This window comes from Trifolium pratense, linkage group LG2 (assembly GCF_020283565.1).
Source record: "Trifolium pratense cultivar HEN17-A07 linkage group LG2, ARS_RC_1.1, whole genome shotgun sequence".
NCBI classification, from domain to species: domain Eukaryota; kingdom Viridiplantae; phylum Streptophyta; class Magnoliopsida; order Fabales; family Fabaceae; genus Trifolium; species Trifolium pratense.
The window spans coordinates 36,646,156-36,662,472 of record NC_060060.1 but is presented as its reverse complement, the minus strand read 5'-3'; the positions used below and the strand labels follow the sequence as shown (position 1 = coordinate 36,662,472).

Sequence of the window (16,317 nt, the reverse complement as noted above, 5' to 3'; positions counted from 1 at the left end):
CCATGAGAACAAGTCATATGCAAATCCAAAAGTGGGTACCAGTACCACCTACAAATATACTTATGTGGCTTATTTTTATTGGTTGAAGGGTAAATACTCTCAAATTATCACCGGATAGATTAGAAAAAACCTTAGCTTTATCTATTTAATATATATGCTAAGTAAAAAGTAAAAAAAAAAAAAATAAAAAAAAAAAAAAAAAAATAAAATTGGTATATATGCTAAGTAAATTATATGATCGTAAGAATTTGCATCAAAAGAGCTCGTTGCACAAGAGAACGAGAAATCGAGTAAGAGTTTGAACAATTTGTTGATCCTTCCGAGTCGGACTCGCATACATGAAATTCACCGGTTACACAAATCAAAATATGTCACAATCTTCTTTACGGAGTGTGAAGTATATCGTTTTTATCTCTGAAACACGATACACCTCATTCAACTTTGTTGTCTTGAGATTTTCAATATACTTGTTTACAAAAACATCGTTTAAAAGAGTATTGCCGATTCACGTCACTACTACGTCTAAATGAGCTTTCAAAAGGGACAAGATCATGATGACCTCTAGCTCAGAAGAGAAAAGCACTTCGAAGACATTGTTATTTGGGAAAAGTTTTTCTCATTCTATAGTGCTCCCAGCTTAATTCAACAATGTATATATTTAACTTATTTTTGATATTAATAATTTGTTCATATATATTTAGGCTATTGAAAATTTAACTTATTTAAAATTTTATGAGCAAAATTTGTTCTTATTGCCACTCATATTTTGGGTAATTGTTTATTACAATGTAAAAAATGTGTCCTCGCCATTACTGGATTGATTCTTGCATTGGACTAAATATTCTTCCAAAAGTCCTTATAATTACCCAATTTCCCTCTTTCTAAAGTGTTTGACATGTTAACATATGATTTAGCAGGAAAGTTTGAATGAAATCAACTCATTACTTATCAGATAAACCTTTAAAATCATTGTGCAACAATATTTAGATGGAAAAATAAATAAGTTCCATCTTGGAAAATACCGTGTCAATACAGTTATTGATTATAAAATTTAGGAAACATCACGAACTGACCCAAATAAACATTATCTTAGTTTGAATAGGGTAATATTTTATGGCCATTTTTCTGGTTCAAAGGCAGGGTGGCTTCCCTTCTATGCACCTGTGTATCCTTTGGTAGGAGGGATTTGGAAAGAAGAGAAAGATAATAGACAGGAAGCTTGTAAACAACTGTCAGCAGGGATGGCTGCAGGCATTGTTGCGGCTGAGAATCCAGGTCCTTATGTTTGTTAATAAGTATTGATGAAGCGCCGAATATGGAGAAGACTGAACAAGTGACCATGTTGTATTGGCCTATTGGCCTTAATCATAACAAACCTAAGATTCGGAAGGTCATATACTCACATGAAGAAGAGGGATATATATGAGTGTGAGAATTAGTAACATTATTTCTTAGGCCGTGTAGAGGATAGGGTGATTGTGGAGGTTACTGAGAGGTAGTTAGTCATTTTTTGAATTATCGATGAAAAATTCAATTATCGCCAATATTACATTTTGCTTCCGTAAAAAAGATAGTTAAAAAGGAGAAAAGAAGAGATGCTTATGTTTTCTCCTTACTCATATGAACTTGAATAAAACTAATACAGACATGGTTAAATCAATCTTCAAGCAGATTTATAGCCACGGATATCTTCACTATTTGGCTTTTCATAACTGAAATAGACAAACGAAAACCGCTGATAAGAAAATGGTGGTTATCAAACCAATACCATCACCATTTAGTAATGTAAAATAGGTTTATTACTACCATTCAGCATCTTGCTTTTCTATACTGCCAGCGTCGCATTGATCCACAGAGTCTGGGCCTTGTGATGGCATGTTAGAATTTTCTTTCAGCAGACTTGATAAACTTTCACAAAACTGATAATCAAAATTAAATCAGTAACCATATTATCGAGATTGCGAATATTCAGTTAACAAGATAGGTTCTCTTACTCTATTGTACATTCTTAGATCTCCTGCAGATTTTGATATTTGTATAACACAATGAGTTGGAGCAACTTCTATCACCTACAATTTCCATGAATCTCGGTAAATAAATGAACTTGGTATAATAATAATAATAATAATAATAATAATAATAATAATAATAATAATAATAATAATAATAATAATAATAATAATAATAATGCGAAGAGGAGTGTTATTTGGACACAACATTTGAGACAAAATGAGTATTATACCTCAGCTGATAGGTCAAAGTATGATCTTGAACACCTAGTCATTGACAGTTTCGGGTGCATTTTCATCTGATATTAAGATTCAAAGTTCGTTTGTTGCCAAACTCTAGAAAAGGTTAATATTTCACTTGTCCAAAATTATATGGATGCCTTTAAAAAAATCAAATTAAGAACTGTTTAGACCTTAAAGTTGTTCATTTTCTCTACCGACAGTCTCACATCTGTTGCAGCAGCTTCTATTTTTTCTACTGTTTCAGTGATTGTGTGTTGTGATCCAAGCATTGTTATCTGCTTCTTGTGATCCTAAACATGAAATTCATAACATCAACATTTGTAATTAAATGATATGTTGATAAGTTAAATACGGTTTCAGATTTGTAGACTTACCTGTTCTTCGAAAAGGGACGATAGATCAAAGTCCTGAAACATGGCTATCAGTTGAAATGCATTAATGAAGCTCGAGGACTTGGTTATCGTTGAATTTGTAGTTTTCTCCTATAGCACATTACATATTGTTAGACGATTTGGTCCATAACTCTAATTAAGTGTTTTCTATGACTGCTAATTGTTAACAAGTTACCTCAATTGAGTCGAAAGCAGCACTATCTTCATCCAAGTTAATGATCGTGTCAAATTCACACGCGCGAACAGGTTGATAATCTTTTTTAAACCACTCATTTTCAATAATATCTGAAATAGTTATCCGCTGTAAGAGATTGAGAGGAAGTAAAAGAAATTAGTATCTATCAGTTACACAATTTTAAGCACAAAGCAGTAGTTCTTGAATTTCTACCTTTTCAGAACGCGGTTCAAGTATTTTGGCAATTAGTTTCTTTTGACTTATAGTAAACCACGGGGGGCAAGTATATTCTGCTCTGCATATCTTTTTTCATACATGAAAGTTACCAGAAAATGTGAATTAGTTATTTTCTTTTTTATCATCATGATTACATGGTATACTATATTTTTGCACATACCTTATGGTATAAACCCATCAAATTCTGGTCATCAAATGGTAGAAAACCAGCAAGTAACTCAAAAAGGATCACACCACATGACCAAACATCAACAGCTGCTCCATCATACCCTTTGTTCATCAGCACCTGCTCATGAGGAAGTATAAGGGTCAAAATCAATAATAATACATGTATCCCGTATAAGCCGTGACTTGCTCTCTTTCTGTTGGGGAGTCCGAGGATCTCTTTAGCATGTTGTTGTTGCCAGATGTTCCCTCGGACTCCTAAACACTCTCCTCCTCCACTCGATCTTACCTCGGGAGCCACGTAGCACGGGGATCCACACTTTGTGTTTAAAACATCGTCAAACTGTCAATGTACCAAAATTTGATCATCAATCAAAATGACTTACAATTGTTGAACTAATAATGAAGTTGAAACAAGGTTTACCTTTGCCAATGCACTTAATCCAAAATCAGACACTTTTAGGTTTCCCTTGCTGTCAAGCAGCAAATTTTCAGGCTGTATTGTCATATATGTTAGGTTCAAGTAAGGTTTCAAAACTTATTTTCTAAACAAAGAAAAAAAAAAATGTTTATTTAACTTACCTTTAAATCGCGGTGATAAACCCCCTTATTATGGCAGTAGTCGACCGTGTCAATAAGTTGCTGGAATAATTTTCTTGCCTCACATTCATCTAACTTATTGGCATAGGACTGCATAAATAAAATTATCAGAATTGAATATAATTGAAATTATAAGTACATAACCTTTCAACAAGAGATTGTTGATTCTCACCATTTTGTCCAATAGTTGACCTCCTGATACATATTCCATCACAATGTATATTTTTGTTTTTGTGCCAATAACCTATTTTATGTTGAAGTTCATTAAAAAAACACAAATTGTGAGAAAGGGCTTATGAATCTTCAAGACTTACAAGAATTTTCTAAGATAAGTAGATAACAAAAGAAGGTATAGTATACCTCATGAATTCTAACAATATTAGGATGATTTAGAAGTTTCATTGTTGTAATCTCACTTTGTACCTGATCAATATATTGTAACCTTAATTAATATTTGATTAATTGAAATAAACTAATTATACTTTGATCAAAATGATGTTTACCTGATACCTAAGATTGTTTTTCAAGACCATTTGTTTGTCAATGACCTTGATTGCTACCTTCTCACCATTGCTACTATTGAAAGCAAGTTTAACCTTAGAGAATGTACCTTCTCCTATGGTCTCCCTAACTCTATACTTTCCTATACTTTTTGTTGAAACCATTACTCTCTCCTTATGATAGTTGGATTTTTGGTAAAGGTTTTTCCCAACAAGTTAGTTCTCACTAAGCTCCTTGTGCATGCAGCTTATGACTTATTTTTGGGTACAATCCAATTTATTTATAGAAAAACTTTTTTTTTCCTTTTTATTCCGAAATTGGTTTTGGTCTTTTTTCTGGGTACAATGTTTTTGGTCTTTTAATTATATAGGATCAATTGTTTCTATTTTTAATTTATATGGCTGTTATAATTTTTTTTTTTTTGATAACATATGGCTGTTATAATTTTGTTGATGACAAATAGAAACCTATGTGATAAATGTCATCCTTAAATTAAGGAAGTGATACAAATATGGTGTAAATAACTAAATATGAAGGATTAAGGTCAAAATTAGTATTCTTGTAAAAAAGAGAGATCAAAATTTGTTAGGTTTATGGTTCAATCCTCATTTTTTTTTTTTCAAACATGATTACTAGATATATGTGAATTTTGTTTTTGTCAACAAAAAGAGATAATTAGGTTATGATGATGATATGTGTAATGGGAACAGGATAAAGCCAAACTGTGATTCAGTTAAAAAAAAACCAAACTATGATTAATTTTTTTATAATAGATTTGATTTATAGATTCATTAAATATTAAAAAAAAAAACTCTATAAAGAAAAATATTTTTTTAAAAAAAAGTGATACATTTTTGGGTTAAACGCAGTTTTACCTTCCTATTTTGAATAAATTGGAATTTACCCTCTTATTTCACAACAAATTTAGTGGAGTTTGATTCCAAAATGTTGATCATTTTGGTACCAGTTTGGTGAATTATTGATCAAAATTCCACTAAATTTGTTGTGAAATAGGGGGTAAAATTCTGATTTATTCAAAATAGAGGGTAAAACTGCATTTAAGCCAACATTTTTTTCTACGCATGATACATATTTCTTTTATGCATAAGAGAGTGATACTATGGTTAATACTAATAATGAAACAAAAATGGAGAAATGTTGCAGTGTGTATGTGTATGTGTATTTGTATTTTCCAGGGCTAAAAAATAAATATTGCTTAAACGTAACTTTGGTATCTATATCTATCAATATATAGTAATTTTTTATTTAGTTTTTATTTATTTATTTGCTTTTTATTGTAATTATTGTAATCCATCCTTATGATTCATCTGTCGATGATGATGGGATTTCTTTTATATATCGAAACTAATGAGATTTAAATTAAAATTTTATGCATTACTCAAATATCTTTACCACTAAATATAATGGATTGAAAAGCCACTAGGTTTGGTCTAATAGTGAGGGATTTGGGTAGTATATTATAGGTCTTGGGTTCGATCTCCAGCTCATTGTAAACAAAAAAAATATAATGGATTGGATTGGATGAAACATAATTACCAATAGATGAAAATAAAAAATTATTAATTATATTTCAAAAATTTAAAAAAATTTAATTTCATGTTAATTTCCTCTGTGTGGTCAAATGTAGTTGGTCCTCTCCATCCACAAAAAACTGTTGAGCTATGAGTGGACAGACCAATTGAAATTTCGATCTAATCTTCACTGGGGGTGGGGGAATTAGTTAGCATTCTGTGTAGCTAGCTGGGTTGGCTGGCTGGTGGTTTAGAATGAAGAATGTTTGTTTTGACTAGCAGATAGTATAGATAATTAGTTGTTCAAAAATAAAATTTGGATGTCCTAAGTATCACCACAAATGCTGAAATGATACGGTGATCACATAAATTCACATTAATGTGTTTAATCACCATGATGTGGTGTGCATCAATTCAGCAAAATATAATAACCAGCAAAAACAAGAAGAAACAATTGCAAGTCACTAGGTTTGATCTAGTTGTGAGTGGTTTGAGTAATATATTATAAGTTTTGAGTTTGATTTCCAGCTCATTGTAAAAAAAAAAAAAACAATTACTATAATTTAGGAAAAAAGTAAGACGGTTTCTTTTTTTCGGTATTTTGGTACATAAAAGTAAGATGTCTTAATTGTTAGTATTCAATATGGTTAAGAAAAAAGATGTAGGTGAAGAATTTGGTTATGAAATATTGTGAGTGTTAATTTATGGCATAACCCATAACTTTTGGAGGATATGATGATACATTAATTTGTTAAACTCTTTATTAACTAAATGAAATGAAATTTATCTGAAAATTAAGTTTGTTAACCTAATGAGAGTACGTTTAGGGATGACAATGAGTAAGGTATGGGTAGGGTACTATAGTATATTCATATCCATTAGTTTGAAAAAAATACATGTATCCATCTCCATACCCGTGTGGTAACAGCTTTTGTACCTGTGTTCATACCTTATGGGTACCTAAGTACTCATACCCGTTACCTGCATTTTTTGCGAAAAATAAAATCGATCAATTATAAAAGATCATATCATTTTAATAGAATTAAAAAATTCAAAAAATTTAATGTTGACTAATGAAAACTATAAATAAAATCATTACTAACCTCAAGCTAAAATTCATATTTTTGTTGACATATTCATATCTTGTTTGCATTAACTTATAAATAAACATTTTTATGTAAAATGTATAAGAGTTTAATAGAGTTTTATTTTTAAAAATTGATATACATATATTATTATGTAATAATACAAATAAAATAAATGAATATATATTATGTGGGTATGAGGCGGGGTGGGTACCAAGGTGTTCGTACCCGCACCTGCACTAATATCCGCTTATTTTTGTGGGTAATTACTCATATTCGTGCTCGTACAAGAAATGCGAATTTTTACCCTACCTATTGTGGGTATTTTTTGCAGGTGCCAATTGGAGGGGTCAAATTGTCATCGCTAAGTACGTTATTTGTGAATCCAACAATGTAAGGTATTATACTAGCAATTTAGTTGTTTCTTTTAGTTAAATAATTTAATGACCGAAAATTCACCTCTTAAGATGAATAAGTAGGAGATATTGAATTCATATCCCTACCAACTAATTCAGTTGTTTGAATCTATTAGATGTTGGTTGTTTGAAGGCTTTTTTCTATAATGGAAAAAACTATTTGTAGACACCCATGCTAGAAATAGAGATGTGATAAAGATGATAAGTTGATGTAGTGATGGAATGAAAGAGAGATATAGGGAGAAAGAAAATAAAGTGTTAAATGAGTGTATGAGAATTAAAGATGTTTAAATAAATATAAGAGTTGTAATATATTTTGATCACAACAATTATATGAAGTGTCGTGTCTCAAAGTACGGTTAGGTTGTTTGATTGAATCTCGCCCAAGTAAACTAACTTGGATTCGTCTAAGTTATATGAATTTAGCTCCGTTGTTTATAGTATTAGAGTTATTTTATCTTCTTTATCTAATTGAGTTTGTACTAGGCATGGCAACAGAATCCGTATCCGCGGGTACCCGCCTGAACCCACCCCAAGTTTGACGGGGAAAAACCGATTTGACTGGGTTTGGGTTCGGGTTTGGGTTTTCCCCGATTTCAAAACATGGGGATGGGGCGGGTAACGGAGATATTGGTACCCACCCCGAACCCGTCCCCGTCCCCGAACCCGCCCGTTTATATAAAATTACTATATTACCCCTATTTATTTATTTATAATGTCACAGATCATATAATTTATCTACTTGAGTTAGGATTTTTAATAAACAATGGTTCTTAGTTATTTGTTTTTTTAGCAATTTCAGTGAACAATGATGTAGAACATTCTTTGTTATGTGGTTGTTTTGACGGTATTTTGGAATATTGGTTTGTACCGGTACTATTTTATGGTTTTGATAATTTTGGTTTGATATTTTGGAATATCATTTTATTTGTATGTTTAATGCATTGAAATTTTGGTTTGTACTTTATTATTTGAAATTTTTTGTATTGTATGTATGTCAGTGTTCGGAAAAATTTTGGGTTCGGGTAAGGTTCAGCAGGGCGGGGCAAGGTTCGGGTATCCCCGAACCCATTTGGGTATACCCGAACCCATTTGGGACGGGGATTGGGTTCAATTTTTCATCCCCGTCGGGTAATGGGCGGGGAACGGGTATTTATCAATGATTCGGGTATGGGGAACGGGGAAGGTAAAAACCGTACCCGCGGGTACCCATTGCCATGCCTAGTTTGTACGAGATAAACGAATATCGTAATTAAGTTATTGGGCTCAAGTGGTTAATGAACTTTACCAAAAATGACGGATTTCGGGAGAACCCGGGTTCGATTCCTGGGTGGAACAATTTCTTGGCCAGACTTTACTTAATATCGTTGTTCACTCTCTTGTAAGGGCGGTCATTTCTCAGGTTAATCACCGGTCTTTTGATTTTGTACTTTCATGTATTGAATCTTTAATTAATAATAATAAAAGGTGTTTGGATGTACTAATTTAACTCCTTCAAAAAAAAAAAAAAAAAATGCGTTAAGGATGTTTGATTAAAAAAAACGTGTCTGGAGGAGTTTCTTTAGACACAGCATTGAGCGTCTACAATAAATAATTTAATTATTTTTATAGAATGCTTAATTATTGCTTGAATTTATTTTATATTTTTCAGGATCCTTTATTCTTGCATGAATTTAAACTTCTTTTTTTACAATGAAATAGAAGATAGAACTCGGGACACCGTGCATACTATCAAACTCCTTGTCACTTGACTAAATTTAATAGCTTGCATGAATTTAAACTTTAGTTATATACAAAATCAAATGTCAGAAGTTCCTTTGAGATACATGGATATAAACATACTTTTTTTTGAGAAAATAGATATAGACAGACATAGTTATAAATAAAAATCTAACTTAAATGATATTTTTTGGGACATGGAGTTATATTATCCTTTTATACACTAAAAAAAAAAAGAATTAAATTATTTAAAGATATATACTTTTAGTTTTTTAAATACTCCCTCCGACCTTATTTATAAGCAAAAATTAATTTTTAGATTCATTAAAAAATCAATGTATCTAGCCTAAATATAGACTAGATACATTAAATTTTTAATGAATCTAAAAAGTAATTTTTACTTATAAATAAAATTGTAGAGAGTATGAAATAATAGCTGATGATCACGTAAATGGAATTGCTTACCGTATACCGAAACAAAGACTAAAGCCCAATATAGGATCAAATTCAACAAAATACAAAAAAGTTCAAAAGGATAGTATTTGTCTATCCACACCCCCTTCTAAGTTTGTAAAGTACATGCTTAGGAAACGAGCCAATTGGTTTCCATCATTTTTGGTATGAGAAAAAGATAAAAGGTACAGAGTAGGCATAGGTCCAACATTCATTAAGGGAGCTAACACAAAAAAAGTAAGAATTTTGATCTTTAGCCTTTGATAATATTCACACTGTCTTTTAAAATTTCAATTTTTCTTTTACGATCGGTTTGAAAACTACTATTTAAACTGAGCCAAAGACTCATTTATGTGTTGGGCCGAGTTATCTGATCTATAAAGTAACAATGCATATATAATAATGAACTTGTCTCGATTACAGACAATCATCGCTTAATAGGAACGCGTAGACCGTTTGACACTGTTGCCCTGTCATTAAACAACATTTTTCTCAATCACATGGTGGTAGAAGAGTATTTTATGTTTTACAAATAACTTTCAAAATAGTTTGACATTTCAGTTGCATGCATTTTCCTGTTAGGTTATGGAGCATTGAACAAATACAAAATTTGAGAAAGAAAGTAAATAATACTTCCTTGTCGTGCTTGAGAAGAAATATGTAAAAATTAAAAGTCTTTAGCGTAAAATTGATGAAAACCAATCAATGAATAAAGTTAGATTAGGTTTTTGAAAACGAGTCCGCCAAATTTCAATTCTACCATTCAAAATGGTTTAAAAATACATTTTAAAGAGTTCATAAATTATCTTTTGCTAACTAGCTTTCAGAAGTTATCTCGCGAAATATATGAATTATTTGTTTAGAATAACACCTTATATATTATTTATATTTTATATGATATGATTTCCACTCCATAAAATTATCAATATTCTAGCAATTTTTTTTTTACTCTTATTAATCTGATTCGGGTTTGTTTTATCATCAAGTGGTTCTACGATTTTTTTTTTTAACCAAAAAATTCTATCGATTTAACATACACATTTAATTTATGCAAGTTAATTAAAGGGAGTGCTAGTGTCTTCAAATAAATAAGACTAAAAAAACAAAAAAAGTTCATATTTATTGAAAAAATTGAAAAATGAAAAAAAGTTCATACTGTTGTTTATTTATTTAAATTTTATAGTACAAGAATATCCACAACCTGACACAGTCCGTGACACGTTGATATCGTCCTTATCCAACAACTATATTATATATATATATCATCATCATAGCTATCAAAAACTCCAATTCATACATACTCAAATTTTCTGCATAAATAAAAATATGCACAACTAACGGATCTGAAGTAGAAAATTCCCATTTCACAACAATACTATATATCGATCCTGATTCACCGAACAAGTCTCAATCAATCTCATAAGGTTCCACTCTTCACCGCTACTTTTTTTCACTCACTCTTATGTATGTATAAGTATATCTAATCATTTAAGTGTTTGTTAATCGACGATCGTTTTTGTTATAGCAGGAATAATGAAATCTGGGAATATATTATTGCTTCTTCTTTGTTTCAATGTCTTCTATTATGCAGTGGTACTACTCATACATTTTATTTGTGTTTTATTATTATTCATTTTCTGAGTTCTATATGCAAATTTGGTTTAATTTTGTTTCATTGATTTCAGATTGGTGCACCTCAGACATGTCCTGCTACCAATGATGCTAAATGCGGTGATTCGGATGATTGGGAAGGGGATTTTTTTCCTGGCATTCCCAAAATTAAATATGAGGTAAACTTTATATCACAATTCATTTTTTATTTTTGTCAACATAATAGTATCATGATGATTATTTATTATATTATACTAATATTGATATATCTTTATCAATTTTTTTGTCCTCCACTAAAGAAATCTTAAATGCCACTTTGAAATATGTAGACTATGAAGCACGGAATCTTCTCAGATTAGACTATGCGTCAGTGTGTGTCTGACACCAACACATAATTACATTGAATTATAGTAATTTTCTCAAATTATTATCGGCGTTCTGTCTGGTGTCCGTGTCTGTGGCTTCTCAGGTTAGGAGTGTCCTCGTGTTGGACAAGTCAGACACCTACACATGATTATTATCACTGTTCTGTCTGGTGTCTGTGGCTGTGCTTCATAGGATATAGATCCTCTTCGACTGAACTGAATTAGTTTTCAATTTCATTATTTGGAGCAAGTTTTTTTGTACTACATAGTACCATTATTTGAGAAATGTTAATGAGTTGGGGTCTATTATTTTCATTTGTCGGATTTGGATTGAGTGCATTCAATTTTCATGCATTCAACTTAACATGTGGCTTGGATTTTCAATTATTTATGAAGATTGATTATGTGTGGTGGATTTATGTAATTTTCAGGGACCTACCAGTAAGAATCCACTTTCATTTAAATGGTATAATGCAGAGGAGGAAATTCTTGGGAAGAAGATGAAGGTTGGTTTACATTTATATTCAAAGTGGATTTTTTATTTTATTCAAACTACACTTGGATTTTAACTTGAATTTACGTGTGTAACTGCAGGATTGGTTCAGATTTAGTGTTGCATTTTGGCATACATTCCGTGGAACAGGTGGTGACCCTTTCGGTGCAGCTACCAAACATTGGCCATGGGAAGATGGTACCAATTCATTAAGCATGGCTAAACGAAGAAGTATGTTAATCCTTCGCTCTCAATTTTGATATACATCATATTCAGAGGTTTTCATTTTCGTGTGATGCAAGATAAATAAAATTCTCTTAATTGACACAGTGAGAGCAAATTTTGAGTTCATAAACAAACTTGGAGTCGATTTTTGGTGCTTCCATGATAGAGATATAGCTCCTGATGCACCGACTCTTGAGGTGAGCCAATCTTAAAAACTCTCAGCTTTACTTAATTGCAATTCTTAAAGAGGACCAAAGTATGAGAGGCAGTGCATATGCTTACTCATTTTAATATCTAGAATATTGAACTATGTCATAGACATAGTTGGTGAAATGTGCTTTCTTGATTAATGCATTGCAGCTACATTTATTAAGGCTATATACTCTTTCTGAGCTATTGGATTGCCCTTGTTACCTTTGTCTTAGGAAACTAATGCAAACTTGGATGAAGTAGTGGCGCTTGCTCAAGAGCTTCAGACTAAGGTAATTTGACATGAATGAATCTTTTAATATATAATAATAGTCTTTAGATAATCATCTTAAAGTAGGAAAAGAATTCTCCCTGGTTTCAAATCGGTACAAAATTCCCGTGATTATGTTTCTTCACTTCAAATAAATGACATGAAATGTTTTGAAACTTGGAGAATGCAGAAATCTAAGATTTTGTTAGGTGAATTGTGGTTTTGAAAAGCTGATAGCAAAGTACTCCTTTCCATATATAGGGTAAAAAGAGCGTTTTGTGGGGAACAGCTCAGTTGTTCATGCATCCTCGCTATATGCATGGTGCTGCTACTAGGTAACATGTATTTCTTTATCTCCTTGCTTGTCTATCTATACAATCCTTATGTCTATTGGCTTCATGACTCACAAAATGAACTGCTTTGCAGCTCCGAGTTAGAGGTGTATGCATATGCTGCTGCTCAAGTAAAGAAGGCCATGGAGGTACACTTGTGTAGATATAGTACAGTAGTAGTAACAAGGTTGATTGTATTTTCACAACCATTACATTGTTCATTTTCCTGATATAAATATATTGCAGGCGACACATTTTTTGGGGGGAGAAAATTACGTATTTTGGGGCGGTCGTGAGGGTTACCAATCTCTTTTGAACACAGATATGGAACGAGAGCTTAATCATTTGGTGCGTGATTCATTCTTTCCTTGATTCAGTTATCTGATTGTGCTCTCTCTATTTGTCTCTTGTGTTTTTAAACAATGTTACAAGAAATATCTTTTAAGAATAAAGGAATAACAGTATCAATTTGTTTGTACACTACAACAACAGTAATAACCAGGTCTCAATGTCAATGCTAAATTATTTACAATACTACTTATTTAACTGATTGCAGGCTAGATTTCTTGAAGCTGCTGTTGCACACAAAAAGAAGATTGGATTCAATGGTAACATTCCCTGTGGAATACCAACTAGCTGGATCATTGTATAGTCTTTTATGATTTTTTCTTATGTTTTTCTTTTTCTATGCTTGTAGGGACACTTTTAATTGAACCAAAGCCACAAGAACCTACAAAACACCAGTACGCATCTTACCTGTTAAATCAATAATTTTATAACTCCTATTATGTACCTTACGAACTTGTATTCCTCCAGGTATGATTGGGATGCCGCAACTACAGCTAATTTCTTGCGAAAATATGGACTTATAGGTAATATTTTCTTGCATTTATCATAAAAATATCTGCCCAAGAACCAAAAAATGGGTGCTATGTCTTTCAAGAATGAAACTTTTATGTTGTCAAATAGTACACCACTAAGATTTTAAACTGTTTATAACTTTCTAATTATTCTCTATCTTTTTTCCAAATCAATAATTTACTTTTCCCTCTAAATGCTGATCTGAAGTTCTGTATCTTTGTCCTGTATGAAACTTATTCCCCCCCCCCCCCCTCTTCTTGAGTTAGAAGATTTTCTTTATACTTGAATTTAATGGCAATGATGTTCTTAATACGAACAAATTCAGCTTTCACTGCCTGCATAGACTTGCACAATTGTCTCCCTTCCTCATTTTTGCTCCTTGTGTAGGGGAATTCAAACTTAACATTGAGTGCAACCATGCCACCTTATCCGGTCACAGGTGAATCTTTGTACACTGTGCTCGCATGAAGTTATTGATCATACTTTACATTTTAATGTTCATTACTGAAAATGTACATGTTTTTATACTTTTCAATGCTTGTCACAGTTGTCATCACGAGCTTGAAACTGCAAGGATTAATGGATTGTTGGGTAATATTGATGCAAATACTGGTGATCCTCAAGTTGGTATGTGCAAATTATCTATTATGTGATAATTAATGTAACTTATAAACTTGGAAAACTGTGTTAACTTGTCACAATATAGGAAGTTGCCACTCATAGCTGTTATTCATAATTTCAGGTTGGGACACAGATCAGTTTCTTGTAGATATTCAAGAAGCAACAATGATTATGCTCAGCGTTATCAGAAATGTATGAAAGTGCTTGTTTCTTAACTAGTGTCTCGAAATGCAACACTCTTCACCTTAGAAACACAATCTCATCTGACTGGGTTATTCTTGTCTTTTTCCAGAATGGAATTGCACCAGGTGGATTCAACTTTGATGCCAAATTGTGAGTCCTTCACCATCTTTTTGTACTCATATCCCTTTTTCCCCCTTGTAATTTATTTACTGGACGGTATTTTTAGGCGGAGAGAGAGCACAGATGTTGAAGACTTGTTCATAGCCCATATTGTTGGAATGGATACAATGGCCCGAGGCCTCAGAAATGCTGCTAAGCTAGTTGAGGTGATGCATCGTATCCTCCGTTACATCAACTTTTATTTCTCATTATTCAGATGTGTAAAGTCAATCTGAAAGCTTATTTTTTTTCAATCTCTCATGACAATCAAACTAATAATTTCTCATTATGTTTGATCAAAAGGACGGTGCTCTGGCTGAGCTTGTCCGCAAGCGTTATCAGAGTTTTGACTCAGAAATCGGGGCACAGATAGAGGTAACATTGTCGCAACTTTTTCTTCTCCTCATCTATATTTAATGCCTTTTGTGTTTAATTTGATTGGAATGTATGATGCCATAGGCTGGAAAAGCTGACTTTGATTTGCTCGAGAAGAAGGTCAAGGAATGGGGAGAGCCAAAGGTTGCTTCGGCAAAACAGGTAACTTTTAATTTTCTGTTATGTAATGTAACAATAAGGGGAAGCATTACCATGTAATACATAATGGAAGAATTTTCTCTTCCCCAACTTATGTAGATTCTAATAAATGTGTCTGTTTTTATGTTATTACAGGAGCTAGCTGAGATGATCTTCCAGTCTGCTATGTAAAAAACAGCATCTATCTCTGCGTGGAAGTTGTGTTTCTTTTTCTTAGCAGTTTAGTATAATAAACGAAACCGAGAGTAATTTATAAGCTGCTTAATTTATCTTGGCGATAAATAATGTGTGAAGCCAATATCTATTGGGTGGGTTCCTTGGTGCATTAGAAGCCTGGTGAAGTGCATGTTAACTTTTGTACAAAATAATGTGGCGCATACCTTCCCTGGCAATGCCATTAAAGACTGTTTATCATGATTATTTTTACTTCCATTTTTTTTTTTTTAATTCTATCTTCCTTTATTCATTATCATTATTAGTATTGACACCATGCCGATAGTGCAACCGGGTACAAAAGGAACTGGTCTTAAAATTTGATATGATTATTTTGCCTTGTGACCGAGGAAGATATTATTTATTAAATGTTTTATGGTTTTGAGTGGTACCATAATTGGTGGGACTTACAAAGCCAATGTTCTATTGAATCAAGTAGTAAGGAGTTTGATTTTTTATTTTTTTATTTTAAGTAAAATTTTGACTTCAATTGATATAGATTGAGGTGACAAAGTTCCAGGACATTTAAATTTGAAGCACATAGATCATTGATGTAATCAGGGATTGTGTAGCTACATTGATGAAGTCAGTGTAGATGATCCAATTTTATTTATACTTCATTGATAGGCTTATCCAACAAAATAACAATAATAAAATAAAACAGTATGAAGAGTGTTCTATCTAATCATACTCGCTATATTGCCACACCTCTGCCGAATTGGAAGATGGGATT

At 32.2% G+C, this 16,317-nt stretch overlaps 2 protein-coding genes across 5 annotated transcripts; one reads left to right on the top strand and one right to left on the bottom strand.

The window, feature by feature from the left end:
• Positions 1-928: 928 nt before the first annotated feature.
• On the bottom strand, positions 929-4,582 carry LOC123908220 (CBL-interacting serine/threonine-protein kinase 21). 3 transcript variants are annotated; one of them, XM_045958788.1, is made up of 15 exons: positions 4,325-4,581; positions 4,182-4,244; positions 3,994-4,065; positions 3,804-3,911; positions 3,646-3,717; positions 3,511-3,564; positions 3,217-3,342; positions 3,033-3,122; positions 2,820-2,945; positions 2,627-2,734; positions 2,423-2,542; positions 2,243-2,308; positions 1,995-2,069; positions 1,807-1,919; positions 929-1,712 (listed from the first exon to the last, which is right to left on the bottom strand). In XM_045958788.1, the coding sequence occupies exons 1-15, from the start codon at positions 4,484-4,486 to the stop codon at positions 1,664-1,666; spliced, it is 1,404 nt and encodes a 467-aa protein (XP_045814744.1). In that variant the 5' UTR covers positions 4,487-4,581; the 3' UTR covers positions 929-1,663. The 3 variants fall into 3 exon arrangements, with proteins under 3 accessions (XP_045814744.1, XP_045814743.1, XP_045814745.1); XM_045958787.1 differs by having other exon boundaries at positions 1,069-1,712; positions 3,217-3,564; positions 4,325-4,582; XM_045958789.1 differs by having other exon boundaries at positions 1,069-1,712; positions 3,217-3,564; positions 4,332-4,448.
• Positions 4,583-10,706: 6,124 nt separating this feature from the next.
• LOC123907019 (xylose isomerase) lies at positions 10,707-15,813 on the top strand. Of its 2 annotated transcripts, none has more exons than XM_045957084.1 (21): positions 10,707-10,951; positions 11,056-11,120; positions 11,213-11,317; positions 11,935-12,009; positions 12,098-12,227; positions 12,327-12,418; positions 12,647-12,703; positions 12,943-13,016; positions 13,108-13,162; positions 13,260-13,361; positions 13,570-13,621; positions 13,711-13,756; positions 13,830-13,885; positions 14,262-14,313; positions 14,422-14,501; positions 14,617-14,687; positions 14,788-14,828; positions 14,905-15,004; positions 15,141-15,212; positions 15,297-15,374; positions 15,507-15,813. In XM_045957084.1, exons 2-21 carry the CDS (start codon positions 11,061-11,063, stop codon positions 15,540-15,542), a joined length of 1,434 nt encoding a protein of 477 aa, XP_045813040.1. In that variant the 5' UTR covers positions 10,707-10,951; positions 11,056-11,060; the 3' UTR covers positions 15,543-15,813. The 2 variants fall into 2 exon arrangements, with proteins under 2 accessions (XP_045813040.1, XP_045813039.1); XM_045957083.1 differs by having other exon boundaries at positions 10,789-10,951; positions 11,053-11,120.
• The last annotated feature ends 504 nt before the right edge of the window (positions 15,814-16,317 follow it).

What these genes read in the sequence shown, in the direction of transcription:
- LOC123908220 (XM_045958787.1), bottom strand. Translation starts at nt 4,486, where the DNA reads ATGGTTTCAACAAAAAGTATAGGAAAGTATAGAGTTAGGGAGACCATA. An exon ending in AAAACAATCTTAGGTATCAG is followed by an intron (nt 4,245 to 4,324) that starts GTAAACATCATT and finishes TATATTGATCAG; the next exon opens with GTACAAAGTGAGATTACAAC. An exon ending in GAAAAGCAAGATGCTGAATG is followed by an intron (nt 1,713 to 1,806) that starts GTAGTAATAAAC and finishes TGTCTATTTCAG; the next exon opens with TTATGAAAAGCCAAATAGTG.
- LOC123907019 (XM_045957084.1), top strand. Translation starts at nt 11,061, where the DNA reads ATGAAATCTGGGAATATATTATTGCTTCTTCTTTGTTTCAATGTCTTC. An exon ending in AAAGAAGATTGGATTCAATG is followed by an intron (nt 13,622 to 13,710) that starts GTAACATTCCCT and finishes CTATGCTTGTAG; the next exon opens with GGACACTTTTAATTGAACCA. An exon ending in ATGCTGCTAAGCTAGTTGAG is followed by an intron (nt 15,005 to 15,140) that starts GTGATGCATCGT and finishes TTTGATCAAAAG; the next exon opens with GACGGTGCTCTGGCTGAGCT.